We start from the raw sequence: 18,217 nt of genomic DNA, 5'->3' as shown, positions 1-18,217 counted from the left end.
CTAAAGATTCAGCCTTAAGCCGTCGAGGGCTCAGCAGGTCAGACCCCGATGCCTGTTCACGACCTCGCCTTACCTCTCACCGTTCCTACCCCTGTGTGCTCCGGTCCACCCTGCGGCGCACAAACAGGCTTCTATCAGCGGGAGTCCGTGGGCAGGGGTCAAAGGACGTGCCGGCGGGGCAGTGATGTCAGGCCGGAACAGTCGTGCCACTGTTGGGCGGACGCCCAGTGGGACACAGAGGGCCTTTTATGGGTTAAACAGTACCCTATGACTCCTGCTAATGCAATTATAATGGCCTAGGGGAAACCCCTTTGAGGGCCAGAAAGTGCCACTGTTTACTATACTTAATCTAAATCAGGAACATGCCATGCAGCCACACCGGAAACTGAGCGTGGATAATAGAATTTAGGGCTTGATGGGTATGGTGTGACCTTATTACAGCCTGGCACATTAGAACTGGGTGATTTGATAGTATAATATCAATATTAGGATGTAAGATACATCCTCCACTGCCCTGAAATGCTTACTGAGCTATTTATAGATTTTTTTTTTACTGATTATAGCTAATCACAATTTACTGAACATAGAAATCATTATAAGGCTTTGGTGGAAGCCTAAATTATGATGGATTTAATGCTTCAAACCTGGATGGATGCTGCTTCAGCATTTTGGTCTGATAGTACTAGAAGATAATGCACATTAAACTGTCCTGTTACAGGGAATACAAACAGACAAAGGCAAAGAACACCACGCCAGGAAGAATAGTTGTTTTTCCCTTTGATAAATCTGTTATTTTTTATTACAAGGCAGTTTGGTTGGTACTACCTGACTTAAATCACACTGCTGTATAATGTATGTATGTTTATGTTTTAAATATTGTATTATATTATATTGTACAATTGTATTATTTACTTCAACTGGCTTTTGCAGAATTAGTAACACTATTAAGAAGGAGGAGGAGGATTGTTTGAGGACTGTTTGTATCGCAATCACACTTCTTTTTTTGTATATATTTACTTTAATGGCATTATTTAGATCGATCGATACATGACGTTAATCTGATAGGATATTTGTGTTCATGTCATCAGGATCAGATCTGATCTCCTGCTCATCAAAGTATTTAGTGACCCTCGTGTCCCGTGGATGAGGTTGAGGGCACTGACGCCTTAAAAGCAATGACTTATAATAGAAATTAGAATAGAAGTGTTATACTATAGGGCTTGGTGGGTAGCACTGTCACCTCAAAGCAAGAAGGTCCTGTGTTCGATCCCCGGGTGTGGAGTTTGCATGTTCTCCCCGTGTCTGTGTGGGTTTCCTCCCACAGTCCAAAAACATGCAGTCAGGTCCATTGGAGACACTGAATTGCCCTATAGGTGAATGGGTGTGTTTGCATTCAACATTCCCTCTAAGGGGACATGTGGTCCCAAAACCATGCCAGCAATTTGTCTCTCAGAGCATCCGCACTCGTTTCTCCAATCATTTTTATATTAATTTCTCACCTATCTGTATATTGCCATATCAGGCTGTGCTGTACCTGCGTCTCAAATGCAACATCGCCAAGCCAGGAATCTGCAACAGCTGTCCGTCCTTACCCTCCCGAGCTCTCTCTCCCCTTCCTTCCCTCCCCTCTCTTTCCACTTAGCAGTGACCCTTTTTTTACAGCTTTCTGACAGCGTTACATTAAACGCCGCGTCTAAATGGAACGGGGCCGATGTGGCGCTCCGCCGTGATTCGATCAGGACGAGGCGCGGCTCCCTCCGTTCTCCATTTTCAGCTCCTAATTGCACATTAGCGTGGCCGTTCCTCCTGCCCTGACGTGTGTCGGAACATTCACGCCGGCTGGAGAAGAGGCCTATTTTTACATTAGCTGAACTCGCGCGGTAGAGCATCGCTGTGCTAAAGCCAGACAGGTTGACTGCCGGATGCACGTTCGAGTGTTTTTAGAGGAGGTTTGACGGGGTGCAGAGGAGGCCTGGTAAATAATGTTAAGTGTGCAAACACCCGGCAAAAAGATATAACAGATTATCAATTTTGATCAGATTCAAGCAGGCTTGCTCCTCCTACCCATGTAGGTGTTTAATTAAAGGCCTACACTTGCCGGTCTGACACTTGGAGGCATTATAAGACTTGAAGATCATGCTTGACATTGACTTCAGTTCCATTCAATGTTGGAATGGTTCTTAGAGTCATGTGACAATGCAATTTTAGAAACACTGACTATGACGACCATGTGACAGAGAAAAAAAAATAGAATTTGATGCTTTATAAGATGCGTGCATGGTGCTGTGGTAAACTATGCAAGCCCATTACCACTAGGATGCAGGATTCGACTCCCCAGCAATAGAAAAAAAACTTACAGACATAATCATCCATAACATACATAACAGTCCACAATCTTCCTTGTGCTACTACTTTTAAAATATTCTATAGGAAAACCTCCCTTTGAAAATGTATTTTACATTGGTTTACATTTTAATGGATGGAGACACCTGACCAGCAAGACCCAGCAAGACCTTGACCCTTGTTTTAACACGATTTTATGATTCAGAGTCCTAATTCAGTTAAATGTTATGACTTACATTAGACATGTATTAGATATGTATTGATAGTGAAGTGGTATGGCTAACAAAAATGCAGAAAATCATGAAAATTACTTCCTTTCTGCTTTTACCAGAGTAAAATACAACATTTATTTGATCAAAAATGTAAAAAAGAAATAAAATTCATGCCTGCAATTATAATAAACCTATTATGGTAAAATAGCACTAACACCAAACCACTAGCATCATGCACAGCAAACTGTATTATTATTTTATTAGGTGGCAATATTGATAACAGTCATATCACCCAGTCCCATTAACAGTTTCCATAAAAGACGGTGATACTGGTTCATATTTCTCTACCCTGTTCTATGCGTATTGATTCCATGGTAGCGGTTGTCGCCACGTCACCCTGGTTGATGGGGCCATCGATGGCGTGGCCATTCATCATCATGACTGACACGAGGCACTCAACATTCCTGAATCTTTGATGTCTAACACTGATGGAGCTCCATATGATTGGCAACACATCAGTAAAGACAGTGATCTGTGTGCTTGTCTGAAATGATGCACATATGGAAGCTATATGTGTGTTTATTGGCTCGGTACATTGTCACCGAGAATATTGGGTTTCTAACCGTGCCTGAACAGGACGTAGAGTAATGAGTACTTAACAAATAATGTACTTATTATTTAACCACATAATCAATTAGAACGTAACATGGAAAATCCACAATATGATCAATACATGAATCCAGATCTTTTATTATCGCTTTCCTACCTTATAGAGCCACTATTGAGTGTAAAAATATATATCAATATTTGGTCCACAACAGTACTGCAGACCTCCTGCACTGCATTTTTTGGGAGGTGAGAAGAAACCATGCCTTGAAGAACCTGTTAAACTTCCTGCAGTGAGTGAAGGGGAGGATCAAACTTCATAAGGTTGCCATGTTGTTATAAAACCCCTGAGTAACAGATACACTATATAGACAAATTATTATTAACAGGTCTAATAAATAAATGAAATAAAGGGAATTATGCGCCTCCAGCTTTCCTGTTCCAGCATGACTGTGCCCCTGTGCACAAAGATAAGCTCGGTTTAAAGGAATTCCAGTGGCCTTCTGAACAGCTTTGGGATGAACTGGAACATCAACTGAGGCTTTCTTGACCAACAGCAGTGCCCAGGCCATATGAATACTCTCTTGACTGAATGGGCACAAATTCCCACAAACTCCAAAGTCTTGTGAAATGCCTTCTAAGAAGCGTGGCTGTTTTACTTGGATGTCCAACCAGCTCATGGTCAGGTGTTCAAATACTTTTGGTCATCTAGTATATTAATAGCAGCACTAGCAATAGATAGATAGATAGACAGCAACGTGGAGCAGGCGTTCTCGGCTCTGTGTCCAGACAGAAAGCCGTGAGATAAAGATTATCGCCACCGCCGTCTCAGGGCCCGAGGTGTGGCGAGGAGGGCCACGAGTGATTAACTCATCTGTAATGTGCGCATGAATGGAGCCCCTCAGAAACTATGACATCAGTGGCACGGTGGCCAAGGGCACAAAGCCCGTAGTCTCAGATTGTTCATTCATACATATTGTGTGTCTATTGATTCAGAGGTCGGGTAACACACACAGCTGGGACGTCTCCAGACTAGAAGGAGCGGTTCAGCCGAGTCTGGGTTTATAAATAAGCCCGGACTTCAGATTTAACCGTGTGTGGAAGTGACTGTGGGTGTCCTTGTGATGGTGCGTGAGAGAAAGTGAGCGGGTGGGCAATAAAAAAGCCACGCTGTGTTACGCGAGTCTTACAAAACGCGGCAGGAATGCTTGTGGGAACCGTTTTATTCTGCCTATATGTCAGATTTAGCATATGGCGCCCATTTTATCTTTCTATTCTGCATTTTATTCTGGTTTGCGTTGGTGTATTGTGGTGCATGGAAGAAAGACACCACATCATGTGAGCTTGTTTGCAATATTGAAGTCAAATGTCCAACAAGAAGGAGCTAAGAACTTGCAATGGTCATGGTAGGTCCAAAACCTATTCCAGAAACACAAAACAGGGTAAGAACAAAGCCTGGACGGTCCATCATGATGGGTCCGACCACTGGCCTAAAAGGGACCCAGCCCATCACACTGTAATACACCCAAACTCTTGAAAAGTTCCCTTTTCAGAAGAGTGGATCGCCAATCTGGTACCAGTGACCAGGCTGACCAAGCAGGATAAGATAAGATTCCTTTATTGATCCCCATGGGGGAAATTTGAGTACTTTGAGCAGGATGTTCAGTACTGGATTTGGTGCCTGTTTATCAACCAAAATCCACTTTTAGAGCACCAGAGAGCAGAAAGCAGGAGGAAGATTCTAGTAGAAAAAGTTAAGGATGCTCGAGATCTGAGAGCAGGTTTAAAAGCCTCTCGTCTCCGCTGTCTGGATGGCGCGGCACTGTCAGAACCATTTGGTCACAGATCTTTATCATCCACTTTCTCCGGCAAGTCCATAAAGTTTGGCCAGGATAAAAGAGGAACCTTCTCAGTTGTCACCAGAGTGGATCAACAATCTGGAACCGGCTGACCCAGCAGGAGGCTCTTTCTGCCTGGGAAACTGGCACTGGTACTGGATCTGGAGCTCGATTAGCAGAACACCAAGAAAGTCTGAGTGAAATGGAAAAACGCTCGTCCGCCTTTTAAAATGCCTTTTAAAGTCCCGGCAGAGGTCTGAAAGAAGGCATAAAAGCCCCTCGTCTCTGCCGACCGGACGTGAGAGCATTATCAGAACCACTGCGCTGCAGATCTTTATCTCTTACTTTCTCCAGCGGAGTGTAAGAAGTGGGGTCATAAAATCTGGCCGGGATGAAGGAGGGTCATTCACTTCACTCGGTCAGAGTCGGCGGGGGGCAGGGGTAACGGCAGGGTGCTCACTCACTCACAGAGGTGCTTGTTTTACCCACTGTTTGGATTTCCATTTCAACAGAATCAAACGCTGTGCCAGGCCAGCACGGGAATGCCAGGAGATCCCAGACTCTGTGCCAGCAATGACCAGGATTACAAGCAGGGGTTTTCCTGGCCCACACTGGCGCTATTCTTAGAAGCTCAGACGTCCCAAAACTTTATAAACAGGAGGGCATTTAGCAGACGCTTTAATCCAAAGCGACTCACAGTACTGTGACAGTATAGTGTCTAAGCAGTTGAGGGTTAAGGGCCTTGCTCAAGGGCCCAACAGTGGCATCCTGGCAGACGTAGGGCTTGAACCAGCGACCTTTTGACTACTAGTCCACTATACTACCCGCTAGGCTACAACTGCTATACTACATTCCACCTCATGGAACAGTAAACTCTTGCCAAGGTTGGAAAGACAAATCAAACTGGTTACCCTATTCAAGGACAAGAAACAAGAAGCTGATGGAACATAAGCATAACACTGTCCACAGTCAAGCGGGCTTCTCATTATTATGGGCTTACAGGCTGTACTAATTTAAAAGAGACTCATGGAAGCTCGACGGAAGATTGTTGATGATCATTCGGACAAACAAAAAGCAGTCTGAGCAACAGTCGTTATACCCATAGAGATGCAGCAAAAGGTGTGAATTTGGGTTTTCACAGGTTCTTGAACTACGTTGTGTTTATATGGGCACAGAGAAGTTGCTAGTTATTGTTAATTGTTTATTATATTCACTAACAAGGAATTAGGAAGACGTGGCTCAAAGTTAAGTCTCTTTACTGAACGTTCTGTTTTATTTCTTATTAATTTAAGCTGATGGAACACAAGCAACACTGTCCACAGTCAAGCGAGCTTCTCATTATTATGGGCTTACACGCTGTGCTACTTTAAAAGAGACACCTAAAAGCTCGGCAAGAACACACGTTGTGTTTATATGGGCACAGAGAAGTCACTAGATATTGTTCATTATATTCACTAACAGGGAATTAGGAAGACATGGCTCAATTCAAGGACAGGAAATGAGGTGATGGAACATAAGCAACACTGTCCACAGTCAAGCAAGCTTTACATTATTATGGGCTTACAGGCTGTGTTATTTTAAAAGAGACACGTGGAAGCTTGACGGAAGATTATTGACGATCATACGGACAAACAAAAAACTGAGTCTGAGCAACAGTCGTTATACCCATATATGTAGGGCTGACCATAAGGACAACGTTCTCTCAGGGTAAGGAGACCACTTGTGCACATGAAGTTTACATGGGCACAGATAAGTCACTAGTTCACGTTCCAAGCCTGCCATGATAAACGTGCCTCTTACGAGTATTTGTAAACATTTGGCTTCACTGTAAATGTGTAATAAGACATCAGGTCTCCATAATGAAAATAATAATGAATCCTTTTTTTAAGTGGAACAAAAGCTATCCAGGCGTGACCGCCAGCCCTCCGCCCTGTAGCAAGGTGTGTTGTAAAGGTACGCGCTGCACCAGCAGGTTTGCACTGCACACTTTGCACACTCTGCAGTTGCATGAACTGGTGATAGCTGCCAAAAGCTGACGTGCTCGACGCTCAGCTCCAGAGCGGCACTGTTTAGAGCTCGGAAACAAACAAGCACAAAACATGACAAACAGTTTACTTAACCGTCAAACGTCCTCCCTCCCAAGCCGAAGCCTCCGCCCCCCCACCGGGTCTATCTTACTGCTAGAACAGAAACGCGATGCTGACCAACAGATATAAATGCCCGAGCCGGAGTGATCGAATAAGGAAAACCCGTGTGTGCAATTAGCACTGGGTGGCTAATGGTTCCTGTATGCTGTGGGGCCAGGCAGGGCCAGCAGATGCGTACTTTGCTAAATGAATTCCCTGCAGACCACAATGTTTTCATGTTGCATGCCAGGCATTCTTGCCCTGTTTTACGATCACTGATGTGGACGCGTTTGCATTCGTGTGGTTGCACGTTACTGTACGGTAATTTAAATACAAAAGCTTTTATATGTAAAACGTTTTATACATACACACAGCATTAAGCCTTACTGTCACTCACACTCTAAAAGTAGTCGCCTAAAATAACCACACAGACTGCATTCAGGACATTATCAGTTTCAGTGGGTTTCTTTTCTTGTCATGAAAGTGACACCCTACATCTACATTTAGGTTTTTGGAACAGAAACTGACTGCTTTTCTAGAACCATCAGCATGCACGGCATTATATACTGACTCTTGCCATTATTGGCAGGGTTTACAAGCTCTAATTGTGCACTGAATGAAGTAAAACATTACCCCATTACCCATGCTGGGGAAAATATGCACTAGAAGCCTACAGAGCCATACTGGTGCAAGGATACAGCATCACTTAAGTGATTTTAATATCATATGTGGTGACCACAAGCCAACCAAAAAGCCTACTTCAGGTGAGCTAGCCACCTAGAAATACAATCTAAAAACCTTCTGACCATGACTGACATTCAAGCGTCTGTCTGAAAACCTAGTGACCCGCCCTGCTCCCTACTACCTACCTGATCAGCTGCCTCAGTAGACAGATTCTAATAAGACATGGAACTCATAAGGCAGATTATTTAGACGCACTACTTAGACAGAGATACGCCGAATACAGCACTGCAGTTTTAGCGTACTAAGCTAACACAGCCTCAGGCTGTTTAAACCGACAGTTAACGTCTCCCTCCGTGTACCGAAAACGGTTATTTATTTACAAATAAACGACACTTGTGCACCTTTATACAAATTACACATCAACAAGAATTTATTACATTTGAAAAGAACTCCGTTGGTTGCTCCTGGGATTGCCTTGAGCGCTGAGGAGGCATCGGACGCTCCCTCGTTATTCAGTCAGATTATCACTCAGAATTAAGCCGCCTCAGTAGAAGCATCTTAAGGGGTTTAGACATGTCCTCTTCTCAGGAGTGTAGGATGACCTCAAATGCACCTATGTAGAGAGATCAGTAGGTTTTCGGACAGACTGCTACAACCGCTACTTGCATGTCCATGAATATCAAATTCTTAGATCATTTCCAGACATTGTAAGAAGTCTAAGAAGGAATCAGAAAATGTGCGTCAGAGAACACGCCTGTGATTCAAGGGCACGTCAGACGGTCCGAATAACGTTCTCACTCCAGCCAAACACCTGGAAACCAGAGCACATCTGCAGGAGCGGTAGTTTTAGTAGATGTTAACACCATATGCATTGGATCTCATGTATAAACCTCTGGTGATCAGATCTGACAGTTCCTGGATTTCACACAGCTCTTATGCCAAGTGTTAAAAGCTTGATGCTTTTTGGGCCTTTCTGAGCACCAATCCAGAAACCTGTGACAACTGCTAGCTGTTTTAGACCTGAAACCTCTGGATTATAGAAGATTCTAGAGAAGGAAGAAACCACAGCATGGTCACAGAACTCTGCAGGACCTTAGTCAGGCTGTTTTCAGCCCCGGTTGTCAGGGTCGACACACAAACAGCGTAAGTACAAAAGCAGGTCATGTCTGAATCGCTGGGCTACACAGTTTCGATGGCGTATGTGCAAAACGTCAAATACTAGAAGCCATTACGGCAGTGCTTGCGAGCCAATCCAGATGTTTGTGCCAGCTGCCCTAAGCTGTTTTCTGACATAAGACACTATGTGAGGAGTGGAAGGGGGGAAAAAAATTAAGCCCATCTGCAAAAGCTGACTGGGACTGTCAGAAAAACATGTGTCCTCCATTCGAGGGCACATCACAGAGTGCGAACAAGTTCTCGCTGTAGAGAAAGAGCCGGGAAGCGAAGTAAAGTCGCACTACGCTGCCGAGAGTCCCGCATATGAAGTGCAAACTGTATCCAGACTCTCGCTTTCCGTTGTCAGTGCTGTGAAGAACAAACCAGCCTAAGTATTAAAGCAGCTCATGGCTTGTAAGTCCACTAACAGTTGGTTTGATGATGGATCTAGCTCCAGCTGAGAAGGAAATAACAAGACAGGCCATTTATATTTGTATAAATATACAGTAAGCCACTCAGGATACGCTTCTCTCCAAACCAGAGCTCAAGCCTGGCGTCAGGTCTGATAAGATCCCTATAAAACAGCTAAACCGAAGCCTGGCAGAGACAGACAGGCACCTACCATGCTGGCTTACCTTTCAGACCATTTCAGAGCCTCCTGCCACCCAGGAGGGAGTCTGAATCCCACCAGTGGGTCTCTAAACAAGGGCTGGGGGAGGGACTGTACGTTACCCATCTGAGACTCTGACTCAAATGAGTAATTAGCCCGTTACAGGCGGCTGGGATGAGACGACGGCGCAGCAGACAGGCACCACATCAGGAGCCAGGGAGACACAACACAACCGGAGAGGCATGTGGGCCGCGAGGGAGGAGAAAACGAAGGAGAAAAAAAAGATCAATGAAGGGAGCAAGATGTAGATGGGGAGTGGAAATGATACGCCGTGCTGTAAAAGCCTGGAACAAAACTCCCTGCGCGATCTTCTTCTTCTTCCTCTCATTTCGAGGACATGCTGTTTCTGTTGTTTTTGTTTCGGTTTGGTCGGGTAGTCTGACACGGCTGTTTCGAAGACTAAAAATGGACTTTAAAAAAAGTACGCTGCCGTTTTAACCCAGCGCCTGGTGCCCGAAGACGTTTGATGATGCAAGCTAACAGATCAGCAAGTTCTTTTATTCACTGATGTCTGGACTGCCCTCACACATGCTTACTATTTGACAAAGGGTCGTCCCTTGGAGGTAAATGATCCCCACCTCCCTTTGATGACTACTCGTTAAAAAGAGAACAATAAATACGTGTGGTCGCAGAGCAGACATGCTAAAAGGGGAGGCTTGTTGCCAGCACAGACTGTGTCAAAGGGAGTTGTTTACTAGAGATATATAACCAGCAAGAGGTGGTATAGATGACTGGATAATACTAGGTATCTGTACTAGGTATCTCTGCAAAAAGGAGAAGTATCCACAGATGTAAAGTAAACCTGGTTTGCTTTGTGATGCTGATATAAAAAAATGAGTATTATTTAGTATGTGTATGTCTACGCCCCTGTGTTATACCCACTTGCTAAAACCTCGCCCTCGTTTCACCAAGCGTGTTTAGCCTCAAAAACTGCAAACTACGCACTTAAGTCCCTCACAAATGAGGTAGGTAGACGGCGATACTCTATGCTGGCTTAAGCAAGCTCAGGTCTACCAGCCTTTGGCATGCCTGGCAGCTTTTATTAAAACCTTCCAAGTCCGTCCAAGCTGACTCCTAAAGCACTCCTCCTAAAATGAGCCGGGCTGTAGGCATTTGTTTTGCCTTACCAGCATCCCACATCTAAACATGGATCGCCCAGACTGATGTTTGCACAGCTGTCAGGGTACCTGGTATGACCTCTGCCTGGCATCCCGTGGGCAGAGCACCCCAGGCTGGATCTAATTCCAGGAAACTCGGCTCGTCCGACTAAAAGCTACTCACAGGAACGTTATGATGAAACCGAGTCAGCGAGGGCGTCGAGGAAACAGCACAGTCCTCGGGCTACACAATGTAATTGATGCGTCCTGATAACGAGTCCCTATGAAGTGTGTCTGAGCATGGTCTGAAACGATGGTGCAGACTCCATCAGATAAAGGAGGGCAGCAGGCAGGCAGCCACCCCAGCCCTTACACATTCCTGTCACTTACTGAACCCTGGACTCCAACCGGGAAAGAACAAGAAAGAGAAGAAAGCGAGCGGCACCCTCATCGAGCGCTACTTCTTTCTACAGGCCTGAAACGAGCGAGTGGGTGGGAGGTGACCTCCGGCTTTCTCCCATGTTGTTGCTGACCCGCTTGGCTGTGCTAAGTACTCTTTGGTCGAACATGAAAGAAGTAACCCTGTCGTCAAGTAATCCGACGCCGCGAGTTATGAGCACGTACAATCCAGACTTTTCATGCTGTTTGGATAGTGGGCGTTGACGCTGATGCAAGAGATTGCTAATTTTAAAATGGCTTGGGGTGCTTTTGCCAAATCAGGGCTAGGCTATGATACTGTGACTCTGCGTTACGTAGGAAACACTCGGACGCCGTGCGGACATTGTTTTAGAAGACGTGTGGACGTCGGAACACATTAAGAGTGTTTGTTGAAGCTGGTGCTCTCTTCTGGAGCTTCCATTGTGTGCTTTTCCTCTTTTTGTCTTTAGAGTAAATGAGATTATCTGATGAACTCTAAACTACTTCGGTCCGATTCTTGACTCCATTTGTTTACCTGCCAATTCATCACCTTTGTTTAAACACAAGGGGAAGCGGGTTAGACACAGGGAAAAGGTGTAGGAATTGATGATGCATTTGTTTATCAATTTATTCTGCTCATTCAACCATTATTAAATAATTATATATATATCAGTCTGGAGGCCACACTGATGCTCTCCTTCCAACCAGGGCTAATGTATGTACAAAAGACCTTCTTGTTATTAAGTTCAAGGGTTTTAGTTATTGCTAACTGGTGTACAAAATGTGTGGCAACGGTTTGGAGACGGTTCAGGTCCATAAAGACGTTGTTTGATGGCTTTAGTGTGGAGAAACTCCAGTGGCCTGGATTGAGCCCTGACCTCATCCTCACCTTGGGCTGCTGTTAGATCTATCTATCTATCTATCTATCTATCTATCTATCTATCTATCTATCTATCTATCTATCTATCTATCTATCTATCTATCTATCTATCTATCCATCCATCCATCCATCCATCCATCCATCCATCCCTCAAAAACACCTTTGTAGAGAAGTGAAGACTTTGTTAGGTACCTGTACAACAACAGCTATTAATTTGCAATGTTATGCCCAACAAGCTCATGCTCGGGTACCAGTAAAGTTCTTACACACAGACCAGATTACAGCCGAGTGAAAATTTAGCGTTGCAGATTTCAAACCCAGGACCGATCAAGCGTGAGGGAGCGTCTCTGTGTTGAGAAATGGTTTTGCAAGATACCACAGCGCTTTGGCAAATCGAGTGCAACTATCAGCATTTTTTTTTCAATGCATGCAAGTGTTTTTCCATGCGCCTGATAAAGTGTGTTTATGTGTGTGTGAGTGTGTGTGTGAACACTGCTTGTGCATGTACGTGCAAGATAATGCCTGCGTGATTCATAAGGTATAGAGCAGACAGCAGACCGTTTTCATTCTGACCTGCTTGCGGTGCGAATGGCATGTTTCCATGATGTATCTACAGCTGTTGAGATGTGTGTGTGTGAGCATGTGTGTGTGTGAAAGCAAATACTAAACATAGTTCTAATAGTCAGCTTTTTCACTTAGGAAGCCAGCGGCCACTGAACTCGCTATGCTCTGCTGACCGAGCAGGAAAAAAGGGTCAGATATGAAAAAGTGCATCGTACGAGTGTCCAGCAGGACTATAATCTGTCATACTCTCCCTCCCTCCCTTTTTAAGCATTAACTATCCTGCACGATCATCACCTCGGTCCAAATTTCAGGAGTGTCTTCTCAGGACAGCGAGGGGGAGGACGATTGTGCTGACTGCTCAAGCCGCATGCAGTGCCCTCGCTCTCCCACCCTCCCGACATCACAGTAATACGTGCAGCCTTGGCCCAGCCCGCCGGTGTGGTGTGGTACGAAGGGGCAAAGAGCAACATGACGAGTAAGCGAGTCAGCACTGTCCATACGTAAAAAAGTACCAAGGTTTCATCTCACGACCGCATCCACTTCACGAAAACACAGAGCCGCCCAAAAGAGGATAAATATGTAGTGGGAGACAGAAAACATGTAGCTGTGATAAAGGCCTGACAGAAATCTAATCTCCTAATGGCATGGATTAATTAATGGATGGCAAAAGCTGGTACAAATCTCATAAAAAGGCTGTGACTCAGAAAAGGCGCCTTTTAACAGAGAGGCATCGAAGAAAAGTTTCATTTAAACAGTAAAATCTCACACATGCAACATACAGTTCCTATACATCCAACAAAAATTTATAAAATACTCAAATAAGTGTCTCTGACTGCAGTTTACATCATTAAACTACAAAACTACACATAAACTACACATATTTTGCTTTGACATGAATTACAAATAGGCTAAATGTTAATCAGTTAATCGTAGAAAGAAATTTCTTTATTAAACAAAAGCTCATCAGGTATCATGATGGGGCAGTTTGTTTGTTTACAAGTTTTTCTTATAACCTATGGGTGGACAATACTTTTATAACACTATATCAGAGGTAACAGGGTGCAGATTGACAAAATACAACTGATACGATCATGAACAACTGATTAAACCAGTGAAATCATATGTAACTTGTGCCAAACTGGACACCCGAGCAAGTTGGACTACCCAAAACTGCACCTAGTCTGAGTAGGTAAGTAACTTTATGAGTGTGTGTTGCCCTGATATGGACTGGTGCTCTGACCTGTGTGTATTGCCTTTAAAAAACAGCTTCATTATAGTTCATTTGCATAATATCTCATACCAGAACACCACTGCTTGCAACGTCTGCGCAAATACAACTGATACGACCATGACCAACTGATCAAACCAGTGAAATCATGTGTACCTTGTGCCTAACTGGACACCCAAGCAAGTTGAACTACTTGAAATTGCACCGTCTACCACAACACCACTACTTGCAACGTCTGCGCAAACACAAGTGATGCAAAAGTTGCAGCGTGCAAATAATGTGGTCTTGGTGTAGATGCAAACCATGTGACTGCCTGCAATGTGCACAATGTGATTACCTAACATTAACATATAAACATGACACACTTAATGGGAAGCTATCAGTTCTGCAGCTCGGTTACAGGGATTGTTGTGCCACGCTGCCCACGCACAGCATGTTTCACAAACTTCACCACAATGTTTGGAGCCTGTACATCAGATTTTGGATGTTATCAGAATCAATCACTAGAGTATAGATGGCTAGATGTTTAGCTGATGTGAAAACCACCCGCACTCTGAACCCTGCAGCTGGGGAGCGCACTGAAAGCTTATAATAAATAATTGATAGGCGCATCTGGCGCGTCAGTCAGTATTGATGCGGCATCCAGTAAACTGATCGTACTAAAGTTACAGTAACAATACACTCGAATGTGCATAGATTAAACAGCATAAGCAACATCTGGAAAAAGAACAAATCCTGCTACTCACCGTCGGCTTTTTCAGATTTTATAATAGTTAACACTGGCGTCGTATCCACCGCTGCCGTCATTCTCGCATTCAGCGCGCAAGTCCTGTTAGAATTCAACTTCTGTATCCGAACTGTTTCTTATTTCTCAACTTCCAGCCCCTCTCTCAGTGTCTTTCTCTCACCTTTCCTCTCTCTTTCTCTCTCTCACACTCTCTCGCTTCGCTTCCCTCTCTCGGTTCGTTGTCTCCCCGCCGGGGCGTCGCTGGGTATGAATGGGCGGGACTGCGTCATCATTCACATTTATTCCCTCCCAGCTCCATGAGAATGTTCTCATGAGTTCTTCACCATATCGTTACGTGCTGCTACATTCACAAAACTCAACCTAATTAGCTCTGGGAACATCTTTCCATTCACGATTCTTAGTGCTTCCACATTTCTGGAGACAGATGTTGGAAATCCGACCAACAGCGCATGTTCGTGCTCACCGTGATCAAGAACAAGCAATCATTCCAAAATAAACATATATATTTATATACCAAAGATCTTCAGAAAGTTCCCTGTACTTTTTATATATAGATATATTTTTGTTGGAAGCGGTGAGGAGTCATTGGTCGTGTCTGAGAGACTGAAAGAGTCTTATAGTCCGGATTTAGTGGCATCTGATTTTCATGTCATTTCACAGGACCACTACAGTGTAGGTATCATTTAGGTGGTGGATCATTCTCAGCACTGCAGTGACACTGACATGGTGGTGGTGTGTTAGTGTGTGTTGTGCTGGTATGAGTGGATCAGACACAGCAGCGCTGCTGGAGTTTTTAAACACCTCATTGTCACTGCTGGACTGAGAATAGTCCACCAACCAAAAATATCCAGCCAACAGCACCCCGTGGGCAGCGTCCTGTGACCACTGATGAAGGTCTAGAAGATGACCGACTCAAACAGCAGCAATAGATGAGCGATCGTCTCTGACTTTACATCTACAAGGTGGACCAACTAGGTAGGAGTGTCTGATATAGTGGACAGTGAGTGGACACGATATTTACAAACTCCAGCAGCACTGCTGTGTCTGATCCACTCATACCAGCACAACACACACTAACACACCACCACCATGTCAGTGTCACTGCAGTGCTGAGAATGATCCACCACCTAAATAATACCTACACTGTGGTGGTCCTGTGGGGGGCCTGACCATTGAAGAACAGGGTGAAAGGTGGTAACAAAGCATGCAGAGAAACAGATGGACTACAGTCAGTAATTGTAGAACTACAAAGTGCTTCTATATGGTAAGTGGAGCTGATAAAATGGACAGTGAGTGTAGAAACAAGGAGGTGGTTTTAATGTTATGGCTGATCGTGTATATGGATATAGATATCAAACTGTTTTGAGATGAGATATTGGAGCATTTAATTTCCATAATTTTGTTTGTAATCAAACCATTTATGACCCTTTTTTCATTACACAGTATCATACAATACAGTAGTAATTGTTTCCATTGCCAAATGACCCCTACTTTACCTGTACTCATGCTAAATGTGTAAGTGCAGTAGATTTTATTCACCTGAGCAGTATATTTATAGATACGGTGACTTATTTGCTCTCAGCATCGTCTCATAAGGAGAATGCCATGACAGCCTTCCCTTCTGTGAACTCATCCCAATTTCAAAGGTACCCTTGTGCACTAGGAAACATTCAATAGCACATCAGGTACTCCACGTTCCAGTACTCCAGGTTCCGGATTTGGATACAGTGCAATGGAACCGGGACAGTTTGAGTCACACCTCAAACTGGTAGATAAGGGCATTGTATATTGTTTAGCAGAAATCACTCCTATCTGGATACGCTGAAATGTTTAACCCTTGTGTTCTGTTGACATTGACTTTACCGTCTTGTATTTGGGCTCCAAGAGACCCCAGTGCGGTGTGGGTGGATCAAAAGAGACACCAGACAGAAACTAAAAACATATAAACATCTATTTCTTTTAATCATGTATTCTAGCTCTGGGGGGTGTCTGAGACCCCAAACAGAGGTGTATAAATTAGGGGTTGTTTGGAATGCTATGTCAACATTAAATATTGTTTATTTGCTGTTTATGTCAAATTAGGTAAAGTCATGAAGTATGAAGCTGATTGAATTGGGCTATTAATAATTTGTGAGCTGTTAGAGAGGCAGAACACGAGAGTTAATCATAATCATTAAGTACAGTAGTACCTTGTAACTCAACACCCTTTGTCAAGAAATTTGTACCCTTAAACTCAACGTTTCCCTTAAACTCAAAATGTGTGCGACCGCTTCTTTGTTCAGTGCTCGGCTTGAGCGGTAAAACGTCATCGTGTGTGAATATGAGACGAATCTGCTTCAGTGTGGAATAAACGTCAGATCCAGGGTTACAGCTCCACGTGTATCTGTGTTGATCTGGATTTTCCTCCCTGTTTCACTTTTAAACTTGTGTTACAGCTCCAGCTTCTGAGAAACTGAGAGAATCAGCTTTTCCGAAAGTCTAAAACACTTATCGTAAAAAAAAAAGCTTAATGTAGTTTAATGTACTAAAAGGAGACAGGAGCACTAAACTTCTCTTCATTATTACTGCTCATAAGTTCTCTCCACTAATTAAGACGCTTATTTCAGTGTTTACATTATATTTGTGTTATTTTCATTGTATGAGTGTCAAAAACATCCTCATTATTTTACATGAGCCTAAAATATATGCAGTTCCACGGGATCATGGACGCATTAACAGGTTTCCCATACATCCTTATGTGAAAAAATACCTTGAAACTCAACGTCGTTTAAACTCAAGAACCAGCTGACGTTGAGTTTGAAGATACCGCTGTAATCAGAATAAGTTCGTACTAATTTATGATGAATCCAAAATTATTTCATTTTTGGAAACCACACAGACGGGGAGAACATGCTAACTCCACCTGGGGATCAAACCCAGGACCTTCTTGCCGTGAGGCAACAATGCTACCAACCGAGCCACCGAGCCGCCCCCAGAGGTAGGAATCGGCTCACGAGTTCATGTTTGGATTTAGGAAGCCCAAAACACACACACACTCACACTCACACACACACACACTCACACACACACTCACACAGACACACACACACACACACACACACTAGGGCAGTTGTAGCCTAGTGGTTAAGGAACTGGACTAGTAATCAAAAGCTCACCAGTTCAAGCCCTAGTGACCAAGGCTGCCACTGTTGTGCCCTTGAGCAAGGCCCTTAACCCTTAATTGTTTAGACAGTATACTGTGACAGTACTGTATGTCGCTTTGGATAAAAGCGTCCGCTAAAAGCTGCAAATGTAAATGTACTTAAGTCTCTTGTAATCTTGATCCAAAATCACATAAAGACAGTCTGTACATTTCTTGTTCTTTCTTGATTGACGACTGAATACACTGAGCAGTTTGATGGACCTGATTTTTGGTCGTACAGCTTTAGAGACGAAGCCGAAGCAAAAGTGTTCATGGATTTTTGTTCATATTTTTGAGAGATACAGCCGGAGAGAACAGTAGCTGCGCCTGAAATTAAGCTAATTAGCTGCCATGGCAACAGATTGCCGTTACAATTGGCATGCGCTGATCGCCTCGTTTCCCGGAGCGCAACCCATCGGCCTTGACGACTGTGAGAGGGGCTGTCAAAAGCACTTATCCACACTGGAA

At 43.9% G+C, this 18,217-nt stretch overlaps 1 protein-coding gene across 1 annotated transcript in view; it reads right to left on the bottom strand.

Moving 5' to 3' along the window:
• ets1 (v-ets avian erythroblastosis virus E26 oncogene homolog 1) overlaps positions 1-14,674 on the bottom strand; it is a 33,623-nt gene extending 18,949 nt beyond the window's left edge. The window contains exon 1 of the mRNA XM_063004896.1: positions 14,567-14,674. Coding sequence (XP_062860966.1) covers positions 14,567-14,627 — 61 coding nt within the window. The 5' untranslated portion in view covers positions 14,628-14,674. The remainder of the gene's footprint in view (positions 1-14,566) is intronic.
• Positions 14,675-18,217: the final 3,543 nt, after the last annotated feature.

The sequence above is a fragment of the Trichomycterus rosablanca genome, chromosome 11 (genome assembly GCF_030014385.1).
Source record: "Trichomycterus rosablanca isolate fTriRos1 chromosome 11, fTriRos1.hap1, whole genome shotgun sequence".
NCBI classification, from domain to species: Eukaryota; Metazoa; Chordata; class Actinopteri; order Siluriformes; family Trichomycteridae; genus Trichomycterus; species Trichomycterus rosablanca.
This window is presented reverse-complemented; position numbering and strand designations above follow the sequence as displayed.